Raw genomic sequence first — 26,627 nt, forward strand, 5'->3', positions numbered from 1 at the left:
GCCAGCGAGATACAAAACTGACTTTCAGAGCAGTTACACAGGTGCTCCAGAGTCGCAGTACTAGATAGTGATGGAGCAAAATCTGAACCCTGGTGTGCATGACTTCGAAACTCGTTCTCTTCGGTACCACCCAGACTCGGGAGTCTCTGAGTGCGTTTGGTTTAAACCCTTCTCTGCTTTCCTCCCACTTCTCCTAAGCTGCCTCATCCTTCATACGACTGACTCTGGAACTGAAGGCCAGGTTCTGCAGTGGCCTGAGGTACGTGTGGTCCCAGGCAAACTCAGTGGCCAAGGAGCCAGCATCCTCCTTGACTAGACAAGTGGAAATTTCTGACTGGTTTAGTCATAGGACTGTGGTGGGGGTGGGAGTTGTTGACATAGTCTCAGAGTTACTCAGCCACTGGTGACATGAGCTGCACTTGCTTCCACCACTTTTATTTAATCTGGTTCTGGTAAGGGCTCTCCTTCCATGTGGTAATTGGATGGGTACCTATCCCATCAAAACTGGAAGGGTTTTTAGAGGTCATCTGTGTAACTCCTCACTTTACAAATGGGGGAACTAAGACCCTTCGAGGGTGAGGGATGCAGTGTCCCCAAGAAAGAGTCATGCCCTGGTTGCCACCAGCCCAGCAGTTCCAGAGAAGGCTCTGCAGAGAAGCTGCCGCCTCAGTCTGTCTGGTTAGGCTTCCAGAGCAGCTTTCTTTACCTTCGCACTTATGATTTGCTAACTGCCCCTGCGTGCACTTGGCAGGTTCCATTTGTCGCTGTCTCCTGCCCACGAGGCGACCGCAGTGCAGTATCCAGCTCTCCTTTCGTGTGTCTGAACAGAACACACAGTATTCGGGAGAAAACACGGGGGTCCCTCTGGATGCCAAGTCACACTTTCGGATGTTTGTGCTTCTCCTTGAGAACCCGTCTTGGGTTCAACAGCTTCCTCTCTTCCTATACTGCCCAGCCCTTTCCTGACCAAGGAGCGCTTTTTTGTTTCTATGCTTTATGAAATTGGAACTTAGTAGCCTCCCTTGATTTACTTTTCAGCAAATTTTTAGTCAATGCCTGTATGGGCCAAGTGCCTAAGTGACAGCGCAGGGCAGCAGGTTCCACATTTACTTGTCACCGCCACCTCCAGACCGCTCCCAGGGCCACAGTTAGGGGCTCACTGGGTTCCGGCACAGAGCGGCGGCGCTCCAGTGCACGGTGGGGGCAGTGCCGTCCCGGCCAGGGGAGCAGCGTCTTCTCTCCTGTTCTCTCTTTGGATTCTCCCTCTCAGTCACTCAGCCCTGAACCAGGTATGTTCCAGTTTCCTCTGCTGCTTGTGCATCAACCTCCTCTCAGCTCTGGAGAAGACAGAGCCCCTGTCTCAAGAAGGTGAGAAGCTGCTGTGTGACTGCTCGTGAGGTCAGTGTGGTCTTCGAGAGTTTGGGTACCTTGTTGTTTGGCTGGGCTGTGAGTCAGTTCAATAAGATCCCCTAGCCTGAAGCTGCCCGGAGGAGCCATGGAATCATGAATGAATGATAGAACTGTTGCCTGATTCTAGGGAGCTGAGATAACAGAATCAGAAAGTGGTGGAGTCGGAGGCTCCTGGACCCTTAGACTCTAGGGGTTGAGAAAGACCCTAAAGCTCATCAAGCCCAGTTCATCCCTCAGCCATCGCTCTGCCACACCCTCCAGACCAGACCTCTTGTCCTCTTTTTGCTACCTTCAGAGACCTCTGCTCAAAGTGTCTTGAACCTCTGAGCTTCTTTCGTTTCTTTATTTTCTCAAGAAATATTTCTTGAGCATCTACTGTGTATCAGACTCTGTTCCAGGCTCTGGGGATAGAGCTAGGGACACAAAGTCCTGCTCTCATGGAGTAGGAGAGGCAGACAATAAACTCACAGATACAGGGTCAGGGATGGATAGGTGCTACAAAAAAAAAAAAAACACTGGGCAAAGGGATAGAGGGTGATGGAGGAGGGAGCTACATGTCAGCTAGAGCGATCAGGGCAGACTTCTGTGAGGAGGTGGCACTTTAGCACAGCTCTGAGTGAGGTAGGGGAAGTCCGTGCAGAATGCAGGGCTGGCAGCTCCAAGTTCTTCCTTCGGTTGCATATCCAGTGCGCTCCTGCCACACGCTGGGGAGGCCTGGGTGCTGCCGGGGATACGATATGTCCTCTCTCCTAGCCCTCTCTCTCGGTGTAACATAAAACAGTTTAACCATTACTTTATTCATTCAACAAATATTACGTCTTCCTTTAGCGTAAGACTTGGTGCTGCTCGTGTTTCCTCTTCTTACGCGTGTGAAGACTGTCTTCTCCGTCACTTCCCAGACTCTCCTTTGCTCTTGTCTTTCTCAGACACCATGCTGAGAAGGACAGAAGCCCAGGTGAGCGGTTTCATCCCTTCCAGCACGGCTTGGCTCTTAGGTCTCTCACTACTTGGCCACTCCTCTCCGCGTGGTCTGCAGCTGTCTGCCTGTGTGGTGTGGTCTGGCCTGCAGAGAGAAGAGCACGACGACTTCGGCCGTGGTGGTCGTCTAAGGCCACGTTGGAGCCATGCCACAATGGCTTCTCGTGCTCACCGGTGCCAGCCCCACTGCTGCCGGCAGCTCCTTGCTTGTCAAAATATGAGAAACTCCACATAGGCCCAGAGGCAGTGTCACATCCCAGAGTACCAGGGAGAGCAGCAGGCCTTGTTACAGGCAGACTGCTCCTTTAAAGTGTCAGAAGAGAGGGCAGGTGGGTGTGTGAGGCTCAAGGATACAGTTTCATCATCATCATCATAGTGCTCATCGTGTGCTTTGGTAGCAAAAGCACTAAACTTAGAATTCGGAAACCTGACCTGGCTCTGCTACCACGTTGCTGTGGGCAGTCTCCGTTGCCGTCTCCCACTTGGCCCCACGTCCACCTCACTTGCAGGATGGACCCTTTCGTTTGACCTCCAGCTTGGCCCCTGTGTTTAGTCTCTCATCCTCCACCCAGTCTCTACCCACGCTGGAAGGGTCTGTCTGAAAACCAGGTCTTGACATCTTAGCTCCCCCGGCCTTCCGCCGTGGTCCCGAAGCATTAGTCTGTCGTCACTGTGTGTGATGACGTGGAAAATTGGGGTCATATAGGAAATTTCCCATAATGTTGACTTGATTCAGATTTTAAGCTCTGAGGTCCTTTTCTTTCATGTTCTTTTGGTATTACAGCACCCTTTCATTTATGAAATAAAAGTTCCATAAGAAATTTAGGAATCTGCTCTCAGGATAAGATCCTGATTCTGTACTCTGCAATCAAGGTTTCACAGTCTAGCTACAAATCGAGTCACACAGTTCCACGATTCCTGACACTCCTCATCTGTTCACGGACGGTCCAGTCGCACTGAACGCCTTGCTGCCCCATTAAACATGACGTGTCTTCTTGTGCCACTGGGCCCCTGGACACCTCGGTTCCTGTCCCCAGGTCCTCTCGCCTGCCTTCTCTGCCTGCTGTCTGCTCACCCCCCCCCCCCAGTTCCCTCTTGGAGCTTGTTCCTGCTCCAGGAGACACGAGGCACTCCCTCTCCCACGGCACTGACCCCCTGGCCTTCAGGGTTTTTTTGTCTCATTACCTGTTTTCCCCACCAGCTGCCAGCTCCCGGATGTGGAGCCTGTGTCTCACAGCCTGGCCCAGGGTACCCACTCAGTGAACGTTTGTCAAACGCATGAATGAATGAACGAACGAACGTATGCATGTCAACGTCAGTCCCTCCTGGTGGGCTGAAAGCTGCATAAAGGAAGAGGGGATTCTGATTTCCTGTTATCCTGCATGTACCCTGGCTACCTTGTGCAGTGCTCCTCAGGTGGTAGATAATCCTATGTTCATGCCTGCTCTCCTGTGTTCTCTGTGTGGCCTTCTCCCGCTCATTTCCTCCCCAGAACTCTCCGCAGTGTCTGAGGTCCTGCAGCACGGGCTGCCCCAGATAAGCAGCAGGAGCCCTGAAAGCCTTGCCTTCCTGTCCGATTGCCAGTATGTGGAGGGGTCTGCTCGCCAGAGACAGTACTGCATCCTGCTCCTCTTCTACCTGGCCTACCTCCACGAGGACAGGTCCGTGCCCACAGCTGGTGGCTGGTGGGGGGAGCTGGGACCCAGTTCAGCTTAAGAAATATTTACAGAGGCGTCTTCATCAAGCCTGGTGCTGGGCACTGGGGACATAGACAAGTGACAGATGGGTTTTATTACTGAGGGGTTTATTTATATCATGGAGTGGGGAGGTCAAGGCTCGTGGGCAGTCACAGTGCTGAGAGACAGGCCTAGAATCCTAATGAAAATTCCTTGTAATCCTTGAGGGTATTTGTGCACAGAAAAAAAAAATTCAGTAATTTGGTTTTAAGAATTATATACAATTTACTAAAATTTCAAAATCAGCCCTGGCTGGCGTAGCTCAGTGGATTGAGCGCGGGCTGGGAACCAAAGTGTCGCAGGTTCGATTCCCAGCCCCAGGGCACATGCCTGGGTTGCAGGCCATAACCCCCAGCAACCGCACATTGATGTTTCTCTCTCTCTCTCTCTCTCTCTCCCTCCCTCTCCCTCCCTCCCTCCCTCCCTCTCTCCCTGCCTCCCTTCCCTCTCTACAAATAAATAAATAAATAAAATTTTTTAAAAAAGTTTTTTTTTAATAAAAAAAATTTCAAAATCAAAGGACTATTCTTTGTTAAGGTTTTAAAAAATTACGTATTGAGGTAAAATTCACATAACATAAAGTTAACCATTTTAAAGTGAACAATTCAGTGGCATTTAGTATATTCACAATATTCTGCAACCACCACCTCTATCTAGTTCCAAAACATTTTCTTCACTCTAAAGTAAAACCTAGTATTTTGAATTTTTTTGAGGAAGTACCATGCTCTTTTCCACAGCGGCTGTACCACTTTACGTTCCCGCCAAGTGCACAAGGGTTCGATCATTTCTTCACATCATTGCCAACACTTGTTGTTTTCTGGTTTTCTGATAGTAGCCGACCTAATAGATGCGAAGTTGTTATTTTCATAGTTTGGGTTTACATTTCCCTAGTGATTAGTGATGTTGAGCATCTTTTCATGTGCTTAGTGGCCATTTGTATATCTTTTTTTGGAGAAATGTCTACTCAAGTCCTTTATCAGGTTTTGAATCAGATTGATATTTGTTATTCTTGAGGTTTAGGAGTTTTCTATATATTTTAGATATTAATTCCTTATTAGGTATATGATTTGCAAATATTTTCTCCCTGTCTGTGGGTTGCCTTTTAATTCTGTTGAAAGTGTCTTTTGATGCACAAAAATTCTAAACTTTGACCAAGTTCAATTTGTCTGTTTTTCCTTTTGTTGCCTGTGTCTTTGTGTCATATCCAAGAAATTGTTGCTAAATCCAATGTCATGAAACTTTTGCCTTTTGTTATCTTCCAAGGGTTTTATAGTTTAGGTCTTACATTTATTTGTGGATCCATTTGGGGCTAATTTTTTAAAAAAAGATTTCACTTATTTTTATTTTCAGAAAGGGAAAGGGAGAAAGAGAGGGAGAGAAGCACCAATGTGTGGTTGCCTCTTGCGCACCCCCTACTGGGCACCTGGCCTGCAACCCAGGCCTGTGCTCTGACTGGGAATTGTACAGGCGACCCTTTGGTTCACAGGCCAGCATTCAATCCATTGAATCACACCAGCCAGGGCTGGGGCTAATTTTTTTATGTTGTGTTTTTTTCTCCATTGAATGGTCTTGGCACCCTTGTTGAAAATCATTTGATCATATATGTGAGGGTACAATACTTATTAACTAAACTTTATTCAGATTTTGCCTGTGTTTCCTCTATTGTTTCTTGTCTGTTCCAGGAAGAATCTAGGATACCACATTGCATTTAGTGTTATCCATTTTTAAATTTTCTTTTTTGGTACTTAACCTGATAGATGAGACATATATCATGGTAGAAAAATGTACAGGTATAAAAAGACATTAGTGAAAAGTCAAGCTCCTTCTTATCCCCATCTCCCTTGCGTATACAAGCATAGATGCCTCCCTCCCCCAGGAATTAGCCCACTGAGCTCACAGATGTGTCATGGTGAGTACGAGAAGAGAGGAGTAGACTGGCAGCCAGAGCAGGGCCTTCTTAACCCCAGGAATGGCATTCTTCTTTTTAACCGTACTGGCCCCGCTGGCTGATGTTTCACCTTCTGGGTGTGAGTGAGGAGTCTCTGGTCCCTCACGGAGCCTTGCACAAAGCATAGAACCATGTGTTGTGCATGTGAGAATGTTTTGGAAGTGTATATGGCATGCGGTTTGTGCAAGGTGTCATTAGGCTGTGGACATGCTGGAGCAGAATGACAGTGGCTAAGGGAGGATGTGGCAAGGCGAGACTGCTATCCATGCCTTTCTCACTCAGACTCTCCTTGGTCGACAGGTTTGTCTCAGAGGCAGACTTATTTGTGGCTGTGCAGAGCTTCCTCCTGTCCCTGCAGGACCAGGGTGAGCACCCTCCACTCCTGGTCTTCAGAGCATCCATCTATCTGCTTGCAGTGTGCCAGGACAAAGACAACGCGCTAGATGAGGTACGGGCCAGACGCCTGGCACTCCTCCTCCTCCTGCGCCTCTGTGTGTTGTGGTTCCTTGGGAGACCATGGTGTTGTATGTATAGAGAAAGGGGATGGGGGAGAGGGGGGAGAGGCAGGGTGCTGACTCAGAGAGAGCCTGTGTAATGTAACTAATTCTCTCAGCAGTCCTGGGAGGCAGAGATGGTTATTTCCTTCTCACAGACAAGCAAATCAGGACGGGTTAAAATCATTTTCTTCAGGTCACACAGTTAATCAGTAGCGGGGCCAGGACTCCGACTCAGATTGGCCAACCCCCACGGCCCTTTCCTTAGTACCGGCCCGGGAGTGTGCGGGAGAGAGGTGTGAGGTGTTTCCCTCTGGTAGCAGTTCATCAAACAAAGTGGGTCGCTGGGACCCAGGTCATTGTTAATCAGGCCGACCTCAGCTTACTTTTGGTGGTGGTCATGTGTGTACAAGCTTTCTCCTTCCAGATTCTTTATAAACTCTTGGGGATAAAGGACTATGTCTGATTGATCAATGACTCTCTCCCGTTTTTCATTGAAGATTGCTTCTACTCCTTAGATGTGGACCCTTCAGCCTCCTGACTCTTCCTTCACTGACTATTCATTTTGCCTCTCTTGGTTACTGTTGGAGCAAGTGTGATTTAAGCAAGCCTGGTTTTTTTTTTAAATCCTCACTTGAGAATATATTTATTGATTTTAGAGGGAGATGAGGGGAGAGAGAGAGAAACATTGATTGGTTGCCTCCTGTACATGCCCCAACCAGGAATTGTATCCACAACCTAGGGATGTGCCCTGCCTGGGGATCGAACCCACAACCTTTATAGTGTACAGGATGATGCCCAACCTACTGAGCCACTCCACCAGGGCTAATTAAACCTGGTTTAGTTGAATGGAAGCAGGAAGGTGTAGTGGAAGTGCAATGGGTTTTTAAGCAAGGTAGACCTTAGATATACACTGTCCCGTTGTCTCTCTTTTTGTGGTATTAACAGCCATTGGTGATCATTGCCTTTATTCATTGATTCACTGGGGACTACAACATAATAATATCCTAATTCTGTCATTCTCTCTTTGTTTATTAGCTGGAATATTTGTATAACAATAAACTTCCCCTGCCCTGGCTGGTGTAGCTCAGTGGATTGAGCACAGGCTTCGAACCAAAGGGTTGCTGGTTCAATTCCCAGTCAGGGCATATGCCTGGGTTGCAGGCCAGGTCCCCAGTGGGGACCACGTGAAAGGCAACCACACATTGATGCTTCTCTCCCTCTTTTTCTCTCTCCCTCCCGCTCTCTCTAAAAATAAATAAATAAAATCTTCAAAAAAACCCAAAAACTTCCCTCATCAGCTGTTTGGTTACTATGAATGGTAAATTGTAGAGTTAGAATAGGTAGAATGTTTGATTTTTTTCCCCTTTTAATTACCAGTTTTAAAAAAATGAATTGGTTGCCTGGCGTTCTCCAAAGGTGACCGAGGAAATTCTTTTAGTATTGTTATAAACTCGTGAATTTAAAAATATTTGATGTATTTCAATCCGCTGGTAATTATTATTATTTCTTTGAGGCCCAAATTGTTCTATCTTTGGCCAGTGGGAGCCTATTCATGATAGTTCCTAAAATTTTTTGACACAAACTTAGTAGTCTTTAACAGAGTTTGGGCTTTCTTGTATGACAAGATGCTTCTGGGGTGTGTGCGAGGACCCCCAGTGGTTACAGTGTGGCTGTCTCTGGGGGTGGACATTTCAGGACGTCAAGCCCTAGTCATTCCTGAAGGTCTTTCTTTTTAGTAACTTCTCTCCAGTTTGGTCAGCATTTCCTCAGCCTTGAGCACTACTCAAATAAATGAGCACATGATTTTTATTTGTTTCTCAACATTTTAGCAACCCAGCCAGTGTGGATTGACCACTTGCTATGTGCCAGCTGCCTTGTGGGGCCCTGTCGGGGTTGACGTGAATCACACATGTTCTCTACCCTCAGGGAACATGGGTTTGCCGGAAGAGACAAAAGCGTTTTCTGTAAGGCAGGCGGCAACAGCAGTGGGTGCTCGCCTGGAGCCTGAAGGACTAGCCAGGAGCTACGAGAGCACTTGGGAGATTGTTGTATCAGGAGAGGCCTCCCGGAGGAGACTGGGGTGAAGGGAGAACTTTTAGGCTGAGAGTAGAGCAAGATTTAAGATACAGAATCAGGAAGCTGCCCACTGTGAACACTCGGGGAAGTTTAGTGTGCCTTTGGTGGGATGTGGGAGACAGTGGAAAGAAGCTGGAAAGGTGGACATATCTTTAGTAGTGTGCTTAACAATAAAATTAGGAACATGATTCCATTTATAACAGCATCAATAAATAATGTACATAGGAAAAAATTTAATAAAGTGCAAGGACTTGTACTCTGAAAATTATAAAACATCATTGAAATAAATTAAAGAAGACCTAAATAAATAGAAATGCATTCTTTGTGTTCCTGAATCAGAACACTTAATAGCCAGTTATAAGACAAGTAAGTTCTGGGAATGTAATATACAACACAGTGAGTATAGCTAACAACACTGTTTTGTACATTTGAAAGTTGCTAAGAGAGTAGATCTTAAAAGTTCTTATCACATGGAAAAAAAATTGTAACTATGTGAGGTGGTAGATATTAACTAAACTTATTGTGCTAATCATTTTACAATGTATACATTTATCAAATCCTTACATTGTATGTCATAAATTTATACAATGTTATATGTCAATTATATTTCAACAAAATGGAAAAGAAAAGACTTAGTGTTCAGATGGCAGTATTTCCCAAGCTGATCCATCGATTCAACACAATCACAATCAAAATCCCAATTGCCCTTTATTTTTTTTTAGATATGGATAAGCTGATCCTAAAATTCATATAAAAATGCAAGAGACCCAAAATAGCCAAAACAATTTTGAGAAAGATCAAAGTTAGAGGACTAGCACATTTTGACTTCAGAATTTACTGCAAAGCTACAGTAATCAAGATAGTGTGGTTTTGAGCCTAGCTGGTGTGGCCCAGTGGTTGATGCTGGCTTGCGAATCAAAGGGTTGCCAGTTCAATTCCCAGTCTAGGGCACATGCCTGGGTTTCGGGCTGGTGTTCTGGTCGGGGGCACACGGGACGCAACCATACTTTGATGTTTTTCTCCCTCTCTTCCTCTCTCTAAAAAATAAATAAACAAAATCCTTAAAAAAGATAGTGTGGTTTTGGCATAAGGATGGACATCTAGATCAATGGAATAGAATTGAGAGTACAAAAATAAACCCATATATTTATGGTCAATTGATTTTTTATAAGGATACCCAGACAATTCGGTAGGGAAAGAATAGTCTTTTAAACAAAACGGTGCTGGAACAACTGGATATCCACCTGCAAAAGAATGAAGCTGGACTGCTACCTCACAATATACACAAAAATTAACTCGAAAATGGATCAAAGACCTAAATGAAAGAGCCAAAGTAAGCTGCAAAACTCTTGGAATAACATATTAGGGAATTTGAACTTTTTCATATGTGCAGTGGGGAGAGAGAGGATTTTGAGGGCTAATAAACGGTTCAGCACACCTTGTGCTGTGTCTGTCCCAGGCCCCATGCCGGATGCTCACTGATTAGCCTGCCACAGCCCCTGCCCTCCAGCAGCTCAAGTCTAGTGTGAGCGGTAGACACATAGGCTGCCAGTTACAAAACGCTGTGGTAAGTGTGTTTATAGAGCTGGGTTTCTCAGCCTTGGTACCATTCACCTTTTGCGTGGCATCATTCTTGCCTGTGGGAGGCTCTCCTGTTCCGTAGGCTATTTAGCAGTGTCCCTGTCCTCGCCCACTAGATGTCAGTAGCACTCCCCCAATGAAGACCATGAAAAATGTCCAATTATTTCTGAATGTCCCCTAGGGAGAAAATCACCCCCAGCTGAGAACCACTGTCATAAGGTAAACATAGTGGGGTTTTCTTCTCCCAGGAGGGCATTGGGATGCGCCAGTGAAGATGTCCTTGGAGTACTGAGATGCCGGTCCATTTTCCGTCATGTCGTAGCTATGTTTGTTGGGGCTTCGCGGGTCTTCTGCAAGGTGTGTTTACCTCCTTTCTTTTCTTTCGTTTTTTTTTCCCCTTCAGGCTGTAGTCAGTGCCATCAGAAAATTTCTAGAGGGCATCCCGGACCTGCACCTCATCTACACCCACCACCCGCTCCTGCTCAGGTTCTTCCTGTCGTATCCAGAGCTGATGAGTAGGTTCGGGCACCGTGTCCTGGAACTTTGGTTCTCCTGGGAAGACAGCAGCTGTGAGGAGCTGGATGATTCTCCCTCTGCTGGACAGCCCACCCTCCCTGCCAGCTTGGCAGCCCTGTTCCACATACTCAGAAGCAGCCCCAGCATCCTGCTTATTTTGCTAGTAGGTGACCACTTGCTCACTTCTACATTCAGAGATAGTGGGCCCTCTCTCTCTGGGAGCTGGTTTACTGAGGTCAGGAGGCACCAGCAGCCGCTTCCGCCTGCATCTGGACTTAATGCTGTTCCCACATGAGTAGGAAGTCCTTTGGGCTGGCAGGTGCCTGGGTTCTGTTCATTTGTACCCTGTCCTAAGTCTGGTGGAAGTCTGCTCACGGAGAGATAATGTGTCCCTCTACCCCCCGGGGCATGTGACTATGAAGGGCTGATCTCGGTCACCGTTCCCTCTCCCCTCCCTGTCTTCTCTAAAGCACACTCTGCTAAGAATGCTTTAATATCGAAGGGGACCCCTGGGACGTGTAGATGGGGACGTCTGATTGCAGAGGGACCATGCCTCTTCTCTGCCATGACTACCATGATAACGGTACATGTGCAAACACCCCGCTGGGCCTGCCCAGAATTGTTACAAACGCCAAGGCTTTTTATAAAGTAAGGCATCCCTCTAGTTCCTGTCAGCCGTAACAGATAAGTTGGCTACCTGTTGTCTGCAGTTTCTACCACACTGACTTTAACTCTGCCGTTTTTTCTTTCTTTTTTAAAATTGATTTTAGAGAGAGTGGAGGGCAGGGGGAGAGAGAAAGAAACATCAGTTTGTTGTTCCACTTATGTATGCATTCACTGATTGTTTCCTGTGTGTGTCCTGACTGGCGATTGAACCCGTAACCTTGGTGTATCTGGGTGATGCTCTAACCAACTGAGCTACCTGGCCAGGCCCAGCTCTACCTTTTTTTCCTCTCATTTGAGAAAGTGCATTGAAAACAAATTAGTGAGAATGATATTATTATAGAGGGAACTGTTGTAATTTACATTTTCAAAAGTATTTGAATATTTGATCATTTGCATTTAGTGAGCAGTTACTAGTGACAGCTCCTAAACTGACTGCAGCACGTCAGCATGGGAGACACGTGGTTTAGAACCACTGCCTTCAGTGCCAGCTCACCTGCTCGGTGCCTCCTTAGTCCAGGAAGAATCACACAGCCCCCCGGCAGAGACCATGGGACTCCTGTGGTGTTCTTATCATCAGCAAATACAACTCCCTGACTTTATGGGGGGGATGTGGTGCAGATAACACTCGCATGTTACATGTCTCACACCCTTAGGTACCCATATCCATTCACACACACACACACACACACACACACACACTCCCCACTAAGACTTGAGTCTTTACCTCCCATCCCTGAGACCTGTCATCTTGTGAAGTCACACAGGTGTTGGCTTGATAGGGACCATATTAAAAATAAAGCATTACTGCATAAGGGAGGAAGGCAAGATAGGACACCAGGGAGAATAGCGATGAACAGAGCCAAGATACTGGATTGTCATTGTCAAATGCAGTGTTCCTCACACATAGTAGGTACTTTATTTGCTGACTCATTGAATTAGGGGTCCAGACAGATCCAAGTCTCTCAGAAAAAGGTGGGGGTGGATTCAGATCCTCTGAGAGACAAAATAATGACAATATCTTTTTTTTTTCTTTTTAAAAAGATGAAGAAATAGGTTGAGAGAGATTTGCCCAAGGACACAAGAGTTGAGGTTAAAACTCAGATTTTTACTCTGTGTTTAATGTTCTCTTCAGTAAATTGAGTTAACTCTCAGAACAAGAGAGAAAGCAATGTTGATCCATTGTTCCAGCTAATGGGAGCTGTTTGAGCACTGGGGATTGTTAACCTAAAAACAAAAGGCCAAAGTCAAAGGCAACAAGAATTTATTGAGAACTAATCAGGAAACAAGTAGTGTTCCAGTTAGGAGGTGAAGGCAAGGGGTATTTATGAGAATAGAAAGGGAAAAATGACTTGAATAGAAGGAAGGCATTTTTACGGTGGTTAGTAAGCTGAGGAGGGAATGTCTGTAGGTGCAGATAAACTAACATAGATGATGCTAATTCTGAAGAATGCCTTTCATTTTCAGTCCTAGTCTTCTGTCTGCGTTCCTGTTGGCAGACTTGTTTGGGATACAGTGCTGCTTTAGGCCCTGTCCGAAGGTGGTTTTGCCCTGATTTAACGTTCCAAAGCTCTGAGGAGTAAGATGTGCAAGGCAATTCCTCTGGGATGGCAGCTCCGACTCCATTTTCAGTGGCTCCGATTATGTTATTTTCCCACAGGCTGGTGAGGGAATCAGACACAAAACCCCACTAACAGCTGTACTAACAGTGCAGCAGTAAAGGTCAGGAATAGTGTTTGGGTGGCAGGGAGGGCGGAAAGGTGTTTTAGATGCTGATCCTCAAAGGGTTTGACAAGTGAAAGGGTTGCTAGACCAGTACAGCAACATGAAGGTGCTTATTGTAATTCAGGGACAATGAATAGTGTGGGGTGGTTCTTGAACTTGTCGGGTATGACACAGAAGATGAGGTTGGAGAAAGACAGAGATGAGTAGGGTTTTTGTTTTCTATTTTTATTTTTTAAGCTTGGTTTCTTTTAAATTATATTGAATTGATTATGTTATTACAGTTGTCCTAATTTCCCCCCCTTTGTCCCTGCCCTCACCCAGCACCCCCCCACTCCCTCAGGCAGTCCCTACTCATTTGTTCTTGTCCATGTCCATGGGTCATGCATGTAAGTTCTTTGGCTGCTCCATTTCCTCTACTGAACTTTACATCCCCATGGCTATTCTGTGACTGTCAGTTTGTACTTCTTAATCCCCTGACCTCTTTCACCCATTCCCCTACACCCCCCTTCCACCCACCTGGCAACTGTCAAAATTCTCTCCATATCCATGATTCTGTCTCTGTTCTTCTTGTTTGCTTAGTTTGCTTTTTAGATTCAGTTGTTAATAGGTATGTGTGTTTATTGCCATTTTAAGCTCATAATTTTGATCTTTTTTGTAAATAAGTTTTCTTTAACATTTCATATAATAATGGTTTGGTGATGATGAACTCCTTTAGTTTTTTCTTGTCTGGGAAGCTCTTTATCTGCCCTTCAATTCTAAATGATAGCTTTGCTGGATAGAGCAATCTTGGCTATAGATTTCTGCTTTCATGACTTTGAATATTGCTTGCTAATCCCTTCTAGCCTGCAAAGTCTCTTTTGAGAAATCAGCTGACAGTCTTATGGTTACCCTCCTGTAGGTAACTAACTACTTTTCTCTTGCTGCTTTTAAGATTCTCTCTTTATCTTTAACCTTTGGCATTTTAATTATGATGTGTCTTAGGGTGGGCCTCTTTGCATCCATCTTGTTTGGGACTCTCTGTGTTTCCTGGACTTGCATGTTTATTTCCCTCACCAAGTTAGGGAAGTTTTCTTTCACTATTTTTTCAAACAGATTTCTAATTTCTTGCTCTTTCTCTTCTCTTCCTGGCACCCCCAGGATGCAAATGTCGGGCCTCTTGAAGTTGTCCCAGAGGCTGCTTATACTTTCCTCATTTTTTTGGATGCTTTTTTCGTCTTGTTTTGATTGGTTGTATTTTGTTTCCTTATGTTTCATATCATTGCTTTTATTCTCAGCTTCATCCACTCTACTGTTGATTCCCTATAAATTGTTCTTTATATCCATTAGTGTATTCTTTATTTCTGCCTGGGTCTTTTTTATGCTGTTGAAGTACTCACTAAGTTCCTTGAACATCCTTATAAACAGTGTTTTGAGTTGTGTATCTGATAAATTGCTCATCTCCATTTTATTTAGTTCTTTTTCTAGAGTTTTAATCTGTTTTTTCATTTGGGCCATGTTTCTTTGTTTACTCCTTTTGGCAGCCTCCCTGTGTTTGTTTCTATGTATTAGGTGGAGCTGTTATGACTCCCTGTCTTGGTAGTGTGGCCTAATATAGTAGTTGTCCTACAGGGTCCAGTGATGTAGCCTCCCTTATCACCCAAGCTGGGTACCTGGAGTTCATCCTCTGTGTGGGCTGAGTACACCCTCCTCTTGTACTTGAGCCTTGATTGCTATTGGCAGATCAGTGGGAGGGATTTACCCAGGCCAGTCAGGTTGAAGGACTGGCTGTGACCACTGACCACCAGCTTCCGCCCTCCATGGAGGGTTGGCTGTGCAGGGGCAGGGTGGCAGTGTTCCAACGTGGTCTGTAGCTGTCCACTGGGCACACAGGCTGTGTGGTTTCCCTGGTGGTGCAGGCCAGGATCAGCCACCACTTGTGTTCCACCTGGGGCCACCCAGTGTGAGCTACAAAGCAATCTGCAGGTGGCTGCTACCTGTGCTGGGCTTGGAGGTTCCCAGGTAAAACCAGACTGTGATCCAAAACTGGCTGTTGCTAGTGCTGGGCCTGGGGCCACCTGGCCAGTGGTATGGTGCCTGGGGGCTCACTGAGGCTGATTTCTCCTTGTTTGAGAGGGTTTAGGAAGATGTCTAGCCTGGGCTGAGACCAGCTGTTTATGTGGAAAAGCCACTGTTACCAGCTTGGGTGGGATGTAAATTGGGTGGGGTACCTGGGGTGGAGCATCAGGGATTCCCCAGGGTGGAGCAAACCACGTGAGCCAGGTTGATGTAGTCCCACTCTGGCTCTGCAGCTCTGTGGGGAAAGGGCTCAGAAAAGGAACAGTGACCTCTGCCCACCTTTCTCTTTTGGATAAAGCCGTGCCGCAGCTCTCGCCCTGATGCCAAACACTTCAGTTACTCCCCATATTCCACTGGTGCCTTTCAAGCTGCTACCCTGGTGCTGGAGCTCAGAGGGAGTGAGTCTGAATTAAGTCCACATACAGGCCCTTTAAGAGGCACCTCTTGGAAATTTGAGTTCCTTTCAATGACTCAAACCCTGAGGATCAGGTTTTTAGAGGCCTTGAATTCAGTCACTCACTTTTCATTTATCATACATCTGTTTGGTATTTACTAGGTAGTAGGCATTAGATAATTCAGGTATGGTTGATCAGTTCTTGCTCTTGAGGAAATCACAGGTGCTTGTTTCATTTCTGTCACCTTATGGAGACTTATAAAGCATCAATGAAGGGAGGGAATGGTGAGGCTAGAAAAAAATCTTGGGTTATGACACTGGGCTGTGGGAGTGGCTGGAGAGTCTGAGCCCCTCGGGGCTTATTCCTGGTTGCTCTGGATGTCTTCTGCCTGGACCCTGACTCTCACTCGGCCCTGTCCTCTCGGCCCTTTCCACCCCTGTGTCCCTCCCTTGACCGCCAAACTCCTAGAACTAGTTTTCTGCTCTTGAAATTATCATCTCTCATTCCTCCACCCATTGGCTTCCACTTCCATCACCACTTGAAAGCACTCTCACCCGGATCGGCACTGGTGTGCTTGTGGCTAATGACAGTGGACTTTTTGGTTCTCATCTTACATATCCTCTTAGTATTTGATGGTTGTCCGCTTCCTTTTTGTTGCTTCACTCTTGGTTTCATTAACTCCAACTCTCATTTTTTTCTCCTACCTCTCTTGGTGCTCCTTGCTAGTCTCATAGTTTTCTCTCTGGCTGGCACTTGAAAGTTTATGTTCCTCAAGGTTTTGTCCTAGGCTCTCTTTTTCACTCCATGTGTTCTTTCTGGGTTGTCTCATTTCCAGAGCTTCGGTTGCCTCCTGTCATATGCTGATGACTCATATCTCTGCCCATCCCTGACCTTTCTTTTGGGCTCCAGACCCACACAGCTAACTATCTATTTGACATTTCTGTTTCAAATGGAGTTTATTATCTTTCTTTCCCAAGTTCTCCTTCTCGGGCCGATCTGCCTAGGATGGAGGTCCCTCCCTAACCGAAGGCTGCTGTAGGCTGCTAGATTCAAAGGACATAAATACAGGAAAGCAACAAGCCAAAAAGAAAATGAATCTCAGGAAACCAAATTCTATTTATTTATTTTAAAAAATTTATTATGAGCCCTGGCTGGTGTGGCTTAGTGGATGGAAAGCTGGCCTGTGAACCAAAGGGTCACCAGTTCGATTCCCAGTCTGGAGTACATGCCTGGGTTCCTGGCCAGGTCCCCAGTGGGAGGCGTGTGAGAGGCAACCACACATTGATGCTTCTCTCCTTCTTTCTCCTTCCCTTCTCCTCTCTAAAAATAAATAAATAAAATATTTAAATTTTTTTTTCATATATGAAAAATAACACAAGTATCTGGATGGCTGGTGACGTGGGCTGTGAAAGAATTCTCAAAGAGAGGAAAAGGCAGTTTTATTCACTTTCTATTCCTTTCTAAGAGGACAGGAGCTGGTATGAAGAGATACACCAGCAGCAAGAAGTTGGGGCTGTGAGTTTGTTTTTTGGGGGTGGTAAAAGGGGAAGAGGATGGAGCTAAGTAGTCATGGCAATTAGTTGTAAATTAGGAGGTTTCGGGCTGATTATGCAGGCTTCAGTTTGTTCTGCTGTTATCTTTGGGTTCCGGGTCCAGTGCTCCTGTCTGGCGTGTCTTATTTGTAGAAGTTTTAAAACACCTGCGTGGGGGACGCTTTCAGTAATCTCTCCAGGCCTGAGAATAGAGAATTATGCCTGACAGACCCAAGGAAGTGATAGCTATCTCTAGTAAAGGGGACCGGAAAGGGGCTTTTTTTGTCCTTTCAACAAGCGTAGAAAATCACACCAAACACTTGCACAGCTTAATTATTAGAAGGGAATGCTCCAGGAAGCGCCACGTGTGTCAGGAGACAGAACCTGCAGCCCCTCCGGAAGTCCAGCACGTGCTCCCCTCAGCGGTGACCCGTATCTGTCCCCTAGGAAACGACTAGCCTGACTTTTATAGTCGTGTCTTTCTTACATTTACTTAACGTTTTGTCAGGTTAGTATACACACTATAGTTTAGTCTTCCTTTTTTTTTTATGTGTGAATATGTGTTTTAAGTATCCTTTAATCCATACACTTCCCCTCCATTTCTTTTTTTGCCCCCCTTGCAATTTATTTGGCCAGGCAACCAGATGGTTGTTCTGTTGCGTTTCAGATGCAAGCGGATGCAACAGGCGGGGTTTGCCGTTGCATCCGAATTTGTCAGGAAACCAAATTCCTAGAGAAAATCTGCCCTAGGCAAGCTGGAGCAGGTACCCCAACCTTTGTTTTGGTCACCCAGTTCTTGTCCTTGAATGTACATTATCCCCATCACCCCTCCTTCTTGCAGGGAGGCAGGGCAGAGAGGAGCCTTGAGCTGTGGCAGGTGGAGAGAGCTCAATAAGAAGGAGCTGCACTCAGGGCTGGGTGCTGCGTAGAGTTCCAGGAAGACAAAGGCTTCTCTGAGCTTCATTTTTCTCACGTGTAAAATGGAGATAATAGGGGGATAAATGAAAGAGTACACAGGGCCCTGGCCAGTGTGGCTCAGTTGGTTGGGCATCATCCTGCAAACGGTAAGGTCACTAGTCAGGTTCCAGTCTGAGCAACTGCCTGGGTTGCAGGTTTGGTCCCCAGTTAGGACGCATGCAGGGGGCAGCCGATCAGTGATTCTCTTCCTCTCTTTCTCCCTATACTCCCCTCTTTCTAGAATCAATTAAAAAAAAATAGGCCTTGGCCAGAGTGACTCAGTGGATTGAGCACTAGCCTGGGAACCAAAAGGTCACCAGTTTGATTCCCAGTCAGGGCACATGCCTGGGTTGGGGCCAGGTCCCCAGTTGGCGGCGTGTGAGAGGCAACTGGTCGATGTGTCTTTCACACATAGATGTTTCTCTCTCTTTCTCTCTAAAAAAAAATACATAGGAACGCTCTTAGTATGACTGACTGAACCACAATGTTAATCTCAGAAAAGGTTATTGAATTACCCAAGGTCATTAGCTAGTAAGGGTCATGATGATAACTGGAGCCTAAAGTTAATGAATTTTGCACTAAACCAGGTTCTAGAAACATCAGTGCTTTAAAAGAAGTGAGAAACAACTTTGTTGTCTGTTCACATATATAATTCCTACCATTTCTACCCAGCTTCTAGCCACAGGAGGGGAAAAGAGTCTAAAAATATGCATTGGTACCAATTTCTGTTTTTGATATGGGTAATTAACAACCAAAAACAAGCTGTTAATTGCCACTCGTATCAGTGGGTGGTCTTTCCTGTAGGTTGTTTAGATGTGGAAAAACAGTGGTGTCACTGAAGCTGTGCTTGTTCCCTGCTTGGCCACGTCACCCTGGTTGGTCCAGTCCCAGAGAGTTCTGGACAGCTCTGGGCAGGAGAGATTGGAGCGGGCTGTGTTCCGCCCAGAGCCTCTCCAGTCACACACGCAGTGGGGCGCACTCCTTCCTCTGCATTCACATGGCCACCAAAGCCTGAGTAGCCCCCTTTCTTTGGGCATTTAAAATACACTAACTCAGGTTTCTGAGGGGCCAGCTCTGGCAATCAGGCAGATACTTGATGTTGAAGGAGCAGGCCCTGGAAACTGGTTTAGCCTTCGGCCCTGTGACCTTGGGCAAACCACACCCCCGCCGGGCTTCAGCCTCACACTCTGCGAAGTAAAAGGGTTGCTGGAAACACACTGAGATTCCCTCCAGCCCTCCGTTCTGTGATTCTCTCCTTCCAGAAATGTTTTCTGAGCCCGGCAAGGTGACAAAGATGAAGCTGATCTCGTCTCTGTCCTTCATTAATTCATAGTTACAATGCCACTGCTTTCTTGATAGCAAACTACAGTACTTGGTTTGCCCATTTCCTCACTTGAAAACTCGGGGTGAACCTACCTGGGAGAGTTATTATGAAGACAGATAAACAAACATATATAGCTACTGTTTCTTTTAAAGATTTTATTCATTTATTTTTAGACAGAGAGGAAGGGAGGGAGAAAGAGGAAGAGAAACATCAATGTATGATTGCCTCTCACACATCTCCTATTGGGGACCTGGCCTGCAACCCAGGCATGTACTCTGACTGGGAATCGAAACAGCAACCCTTTGGTTCACAGGCTAGCACTCAGTCCACTGAGCCGTACCAACCAGGACATATATAGCTATTGTTTAAACAACATAGTACCTGACATTAGTAGGCCCTGACTGAGTGGTTGCTGTTGATATTATAGCTGTTTCTTTGGCAGTCTTGGAGGTTTGTGAAGAGCCAAGGCCAGATAGCCCTGTGCCATCCTATGATCAGCACATCTGGAATTGTCTGGTCAGGTGCCTTGTAGACATGTCTCTGTGTGTCCGGAGCTGTCCTCCCTGGAAAGGGAGCCTGTGTATGACCTTGTGTTCATCGCACCCAGCCCTAACTGGCTCTGCACATTAGCCTGTCCAAAGGAATTGTCTTGTTCGAGCTGGTAGGTGCTAAAAGCTATCAGTGGAATTGCCTCTGGTGCAGCTTCTGACTGGCTTTGCCTTTAACATATACTCATTAAACTAACTGTGAAGGCAAATAAAATGCAATGTCCTGTCCCACTGTCTGAACCCAAGGCCTGTACACAATAGCTTGGAGCAGAAATAGCCAGATTGCCATGGCAGAGAAAGGGCCTGACCTGATCCTCACTTCTCCCTGTGCCCCAAATCTGTCCTAACCTACCCTACCCTGTGGCATCTCCACCCCCCCCCTTCTCTTTTCCCTTAAGGCACACTCAGGATGTGCTGTCCTGAAATAACCTTTTCTTGACCCTGATGCTTCCATTTACATGAGAGAGGCATCCTGGAAAGTAGAAGGAACTTGGACTTGGAGTTGGTAGACCTGCATTCAAATCCTAGCTGTACCACGTACTGGCTTATGTGACCGTTGGCACCACACTGTCCACATAAGAAATGTCCAAACCTATAGAGAATTTTGTTGAGTTTATTTGAGCCAAACTGATGACAATTGCTGGGAAGCTAGATCTCAATGGATTGAGAAAATGCTCCAGAGAAAAGCAGTTTTGCTGCTTATCTTATACATTAGAATGAAAGGAGGGTTACGTGAAGTCCATTGGTGGTAGAGTAAGGGGTCAGGAGAACACAGATGGGGTTGGGGTAGGAGGGAAATCTCTGGGGTTGCATAAAAAGTAAAAGGGAAGAGATACTTCTTTTACATTGGTGGGTACAGGATAGTTAACAATTATGTGCATAGAGATGGTATGTGTGCCTTGAGGGGTCTGGAAAAGGAGATGACTCGGACACTTCAGAAGTATACTACCTGAGCTGGAAAAAGTTAATAAACAGGCTCACTTTTAAGGTAAAGATTGACCCTTCGTTAAGGAAGCTACAGGCCTAGGATGTGACTGCCCGTGTCACTCACCTTTAGTTAGGAACTTTTATGTTCCCACCACCGTATGTGCTTACCTTCAGTCTCTGAATCTGCAGGAAGCCTGTCGTGCTCGCCTTCCCTGAGCTCGTCAGGTTCTGTATGTGACCCCTTTGTGTCCACATCTTATAATCTCTGTAAGTGTCCATTTCCACCTGCCTGGCATGGGCCTGTAGAATGTCAGGGTGGTGTATAATCGGTGCTGAGTAAGTGAACGCTTCTACTTCCAGGTTCTGCTGCACCATCAGCCCGGGCCCTTTCCCAGACCCTCTTTGTCTGCTGTTGCCGACCGTGACACCCTTTGAGCTCTGATGTTCTTCTTCCCTGCCCAGGACCTCATCTATTCCAGCCCCGTGGACGTAGCACGCAAGGTGCTGATTGTCCTGAGGACATTTTTGAGGAGGAATGAGGATGTTCAAGTGGGCGGTCTCATCCGAGGTCACTTCCTGCTGATCCTGCAGCATCTGCTGGTGGAACATGGGGCTTCCCCATCAGAAGGTCAGTCTGCAGCTGCTCGGGGCCCTTTTTGACCTGAAAGTCAGTATGACATGGGCGTCTCTGCCCTGATGAGTCAGCCAGTGTGGGATCAAGCTAAATTTCACCTCCTTCCTCTCTTTGGAAGCTCAACATATTTGGTATGGGGTGTGCGTGTGTGTGTGAGTGTGAGTCTTTTTGTGTTTAATGATTCTGCGTGTGTAGCATGGGTGGGTGTGTTTGATGTATGTGTGCATGTCCCCACCCTACATTGCATGTGCTCAGAGCTGTCACAAGAATGGCAGCCTCCAGTTGGGAAGAAGAAAGCTGGAAATGTGGGGGAGGCCAGGCAAGCAGCAGCAGCCGCCAGCAGGAGCCTGGGAGGGGGTGGATCTGTGATGTACTGGAAGCTCCCAGTGAGATCCAGAAGGATAGTTTCCAAATCTGGAATGGGACTCCCTGGAGTCAAGGAAGCTTGATGTTTGGCATAGGATGGAGACACAGAAAAGGTTGGGATTGGTTTGTCTTACCCTATTTTTAGAAAGTTGAATTTTTAAAATGAATGTCCAAGTACTTTAGTGCTTAGAAACTGGAGGAGAGCCATGGCACTGGGTCCAGTCCTGACTGGAGGTGGGCTTTGGAAACAGACTTAAGGGTGTCTGGAGGAGCTGAATCCTTTCTTTGCAGGGAAGTGTGAACCACATCCCAACTGACAACAGTGTTGGAGAGCCACGATATTTAGTGGAAACACCTAGTAGGAAGACTGTGGGCATTGAATTCAGATTTGGGTTCAAGCCCTGGCCCTGCCACTTCTTAGCTGTGGGACCTTGCAGAAGTCACTCAGCCTCTCTAGGCCTCAACTTTCTTTACTGCAAAATAGGAATAACAGTCCCTGTTTCATTTCATGTGGTTCTAAGGGGATTAAGGGAAATACTGAATTCTTGGTACCCAGCCCCGAACTAGCACTCAGTATTTCAGTTGTCCCTGTGCCCAATGAAGAAGGAAGGAGGAGGAAGCGGGGTAAATCCCAACAAACCATTTACAGCTGGATGGGTATCTGTCTGACCTTGAACTGACCTGAGCATCAGGCCCCTGACCAGCCCTTCTTCTTCATAGCCTCGGGGAACCTGCCGTTGCTGCTGAGCCTCCTGTCTTTGGTGCAGCTCAGGAACGAGTCGGGACAAGAACTGGACAGCGTGGCCATGAAGCTCCTTCACCAAGGTGCCAGCTGTTTGGCACAGTGCTCGCGGGCCCAGGGCTGGGTGGGCTGGGGGTGCTCCTTTCTCCCCTCTTTTCATCCCTTTGGAAGGAGCTAATGAATGTTCCCATAGGCTTCTTGCTAAGGGGCCTTTCAGATCTTTCTCTGCTGTTCCCCAGGAGTGTTTGGGAGACACTCCCCAGAATAGGTGTATATATAAAATTATGTGATGTGCACAAGCACTGGAGTTGGGAAGGCCTGCGTTTGTTCTCACTAGTGGTATAACCTTGGACAGTCCCCCAGTCTCTGTGAACCTTAGGTTCCTCGTGGGTAAAATACTACTGCTTCCCGATGTAGGGCTGAGAGAAGGACTGACTGTACATATGGAATCCACGCAGCGTTCGGTGCAGAGTAGGCCTACAGTGGATACTGTCCGTGTAGATCGTTTTCTGGCACAAGTTCAGTGCTTCCCCTCGGCCCCACGGCTGACTCAGGGTCTGACGGCCCAGTTCACAGTCTCTCGGCCTCCTTTCTACCCCCACCCCAAACCTTATTAGGACTTTTCATTGCTCATTAATTCAGTCGCCACTTCATAGGAGGTGCCTCAGGAAGATTTACTGAGGAAAGGTTGAAATTAATAGGACAGAATGGCATCTTCAGTATCTGTGAACTGTCAGGTCCTCTGGCCACAAGTGAGGATGGTTCATTTCCTGCCTGGAGTTCAGACCTCCTCATTTGAAGATCAGTGTCAGGGTCAAAAAGGACCTGTAGGCCCAGCTTGGTGCTGGTCATTGTTGGCCTGTCTGTCAGGTCAAGAATGACACTCAGCTGGGAGTGAGGTCTGTGTGTGACAAAATTAGCCATCAGAGGGTCTCTGAGAGGGAGGAATAATGGGCTGAAACACGCACATTAAATGTAATACACATTGACATATAACCACTGAGTACTTCTATTTGAGAGTTTTGGTGGTACAGGACTATAGTTCAGGAGTGAGGAGGGTATGTGGTTTGTTTTGGGGGTTGGGGTAGTGGGCCTGCTTGTCTGGTTGACCACAGGCCAATTAGAAGTCAGGTATGATGTGGTTGACAAAAAGGTGACTGGAAACTTAGGTAGGTTTTTTAATATTGGAGTCGCAGGAACAAGGGAGCAAGGAGTGGCAGTTCCCGGGAGGAAAGGGATGTGTCCTCTGTACTTTACGGTGTAGTAACCTCTCTGATGAGGGCTCGCCTTGAGAGCTTAAGGAAGGTCTCATGCGGGAGGTGGACTTTGACCTGAATCTTGATTGCAGAGTAGGAATTAAGCAGTTAGCCAGATGGGGATGCCGTGAGAGAGAGAATAAGGCAAGCTCAGGGAACTCATATGGATGGTTGCAGAGCTCCTCTGGGAAGGTAGGTAGCGCCCCGTTGCTGGCAGAGTTTGGAGTCTGGGTCTTCTGCCTGTTAAGGGTAGCAGATTGGCCTACCTCTGCACAGCATCCAGCCTGGAGTCCGTGCTGGCATGAGCGCCGTTACGGGGTACCTCTTGCCCGCCCAGACTTGTGCAGTCTGTTCTCCTGTGCAGCGATGGGCTGCCTGCCAGATGTTTATTCGGGTGGAGAGTGTGAAGATGACTTCAGGTTCGTCACTGTGTTTCTTTTCACTGGCCGTAGCACTGAGCACATCCAGTTTGTGTTTGGTCCCCAAGACTGAAGCCCGAAATTAGCTGAGGGCCTTCATCTGTGAGAAGGTGTCTGGGGACTCTCGTCTTTTGCAGTGAGCAAGCTGTGCGGGGAATGCAGCCCCACTGACACGGACATTCTGCAGCCCTCCTTCAACTTCCTGTACTGGAGCCTTCACCAGACCACACCGGGCAGTCAGAGAAGAGGTGCTGGGGCCCAGGCTGTAGTAGTGAAGAGGAGGGTGCTGGGCAGTGCTTGTGGCCCTTGCTGCCCTCACTTTTCCCATCTTAAAAAAAAAGGGGGGGATGTGGCCGGACCAGATGGTCATAAGGGCCTTTCTGGTTCTGATAACCTGTGGTTGTGGAATGTAACTGGGACCCTTGGAGCCTCTAGCTGATCCTTGGGTTCATTCACTGTGTATGTGAAGCTCCCATTGGGTTGCTAACTAACCACCGTGTTGGGATTCTGTATAACGCACGTGACCCCTGCCTTGCTGGACCTTCTACAGCTGCTGCAGTGCTCCTGAGCAGTACATCCCTGATAGAGCTTCTAGAGAAGATGCTGGCACTTACCTGGGCTGAGGAGGGCTCTCCCAGGACCACAGTCCTCTGCTCTGCCTGGTTGCTCACTGCCTCCTTCTCTGCCCAACAGCACAGTGGCAGTCTTCAGGTTAGTCTGTAACTCCTGTGGCTTTGGGGCACAGAATGGCATAAAGATCCTGAATTCTTGCCCTGGCTGGTGTGGCTCAGTGGATTGATTCCTGACCTGTGAACTGAAAGGTCACAGGTTTGATTCCCAGTCAGGGCACATACCTGGGTTGTGGGCCAGGTCCCCAGTTAGGGGGCATTCAAGAGGCAACCACACATTGATGTTTCTCTCCCTCCCTTCCTTTCTGTCTAAAATAAATAAGTAAATAATCTTATTTTTAAAAATTTAAAAAATAGCCCTGGCTGGCATAGCTCAGTGGATTGAGCGCGGACTGCGAACCAAAGTGTTGCAGGTTCGATTCCCAGCTAGGGTACATGCCTGGGTTGCAGGCCATAACCCCCAGCAACCGCACATTGATGTTTCTCTCTCTATCTCCCTCCCTTCCCTCTCTAAAAATAAATAAACAAAATCTTTAAAAAAGAAACCTTTAATAAAAAATTTTAAAAATAACGAAGTGACCTCTAGGTGGCAGATCTATGCTATAGCAGAACTGCAGGTGTGCAGGAACCTTTCCTGCTTTTCTGTGTGGAGCTCGTGGACCAGTCCATATCCCTGACCCTCACTGCCTGGGCGGAAGCCTGCCCCATGTCCTTGGCTCTGCCTCGGCCCTCAGCTCCTGCCTGGCCACTTACGTAACTGCCTTCACTTTGCGTCCTTCCCCCTGCCCTGGAGCTTAGGCCTGTTGTTCTCCTCGCTGCTAATGCGGCCTCTTCACAATCTCCTGGCCCCCACCCGCTCCCCTCCTCCACATCTGTCCCCGAAGCCACAGTCTGTCTGAACTGCCCCTCTGCCTGCACTCCTTTGGCTTTTTGTCCCGCACGTGGCTGCTTAGCCCCTCTCACCTCGCCCCTCTGCGGCCTTGTGTTCTGCGTTCCACCTCCGGCCTGTCCTCTGACCGGGTGTTTTCAACTCTCCCAATCACCTGTGCTCCTTCCCCTCTCCGTACCTGTGTTTGCTTGTTTTTGATTGATTGATTGATTCTTAATAGCCTTTGTTTTTAGGACAGTTTTAGATTACAGAAAAATTGAGTGCACAGCACAGAGAATTCCCATATTGTTAGAGGAAACCCCCACACAGTTTTCCTCTGTTAACATCTTGTGTTAGCATGGAACAGCCCTAACTTTACACGAGTCGGTTCTCCTGCCTAGAACCACCAGCCTGCAGACGTTTTTGAAGCACTGCTCTGTGCCGCTGTGTGAGAGACCCTAGCAGGGGAGCAGCAGTTCCCGCAGCTTGTGTTCTAGATGAGGGATGCGGAGCAGACTCGTGGCTTTGAGCCTGCCACCCCCACTAACCCCACAGGGCCCTGCTTCTTTTTTAAAGTTTATTTCTTTTTAATGTTATTTATTTATTTTTAGAGAGAGGGGAAGGGAGGGAGGAAGAGAGGGAGAGAAGCATCAGTGTGTGGTTGCCTCTCATACACCCCCTACTGGGGACCTGGCCGGCAACCCAGGCGTGTGCCCTGACTGGGAATGGGGCCGGTGACCCTTTGGTTCACAGGCCGGTTCTCAGTCCACTGAGCCATGCCAGCCAGGGCACAGGGCACTGCTTTGACTTGAAGGATCACATTCACCAGTGCTGCTCCTCAGCTG

General features: G+C 47.2%; 1 protein-coding gene across 1 annotated transcript in view; it reads left to right on the top strand.

Moving 5' to 3' along the window:
- Positions 1–26,627, top strand: part of MEI1 (meiotic double-stranded break formation protein 1) — a 60,981-nt gene that overhangs the window by 22,980 nt on the left and 11,374 nt on the right. The window contains exons 16-24 of the mRNA XM_028532810.2: positions 199–259; positions 1,271–1,368; positions 3,881–4,049; positions 6,373–6,520; positions 10,630–10,905; positions 21,331–21,496; positions 22,589–22,693; positions 24,423–24,533; positions 24,836–24,996. Of these exons, the coding sequence (XP_028388611.1) occupies positions 199–259; positions 1,271–1,368; positions 3,881–4,049; positions 6,373–6,520; positions 10,630–10,905; positions 21,331–21,496; positions 22,589–22,693; positions 24,423–24,533; positions 24,836–24,996 (1,295 nt within the window). The remainder of the gene's footprint in view (positions 1–198; positions 260–1,270; positions 1,369–3,880; positions 4,050–6,372; positions 6,521–10,629; positions 10,906–21,330; positions 21,497–22,588; positions 22,694–24,422; positions 24,534–24,835; positions 24,997–26,627) is intronic.

Source organism: Phyllostomus discolor, chromosome 2 (genome assembly GCF_004126475.2).
Source record: "Phyllostomus discolor isolate MPI-MPIP mPhyDis1 chromosome 2, mPhyDis1.pri.v3, whole genome shotgun sequence".
Taxonomy (NCBI): domain Eukaryota; kingdom Metazoa; phylum Chordata; class Mammalia; order Chiroptera; family Phyllostomidae; genus Phyllostomus; species Phyllostomus discolor.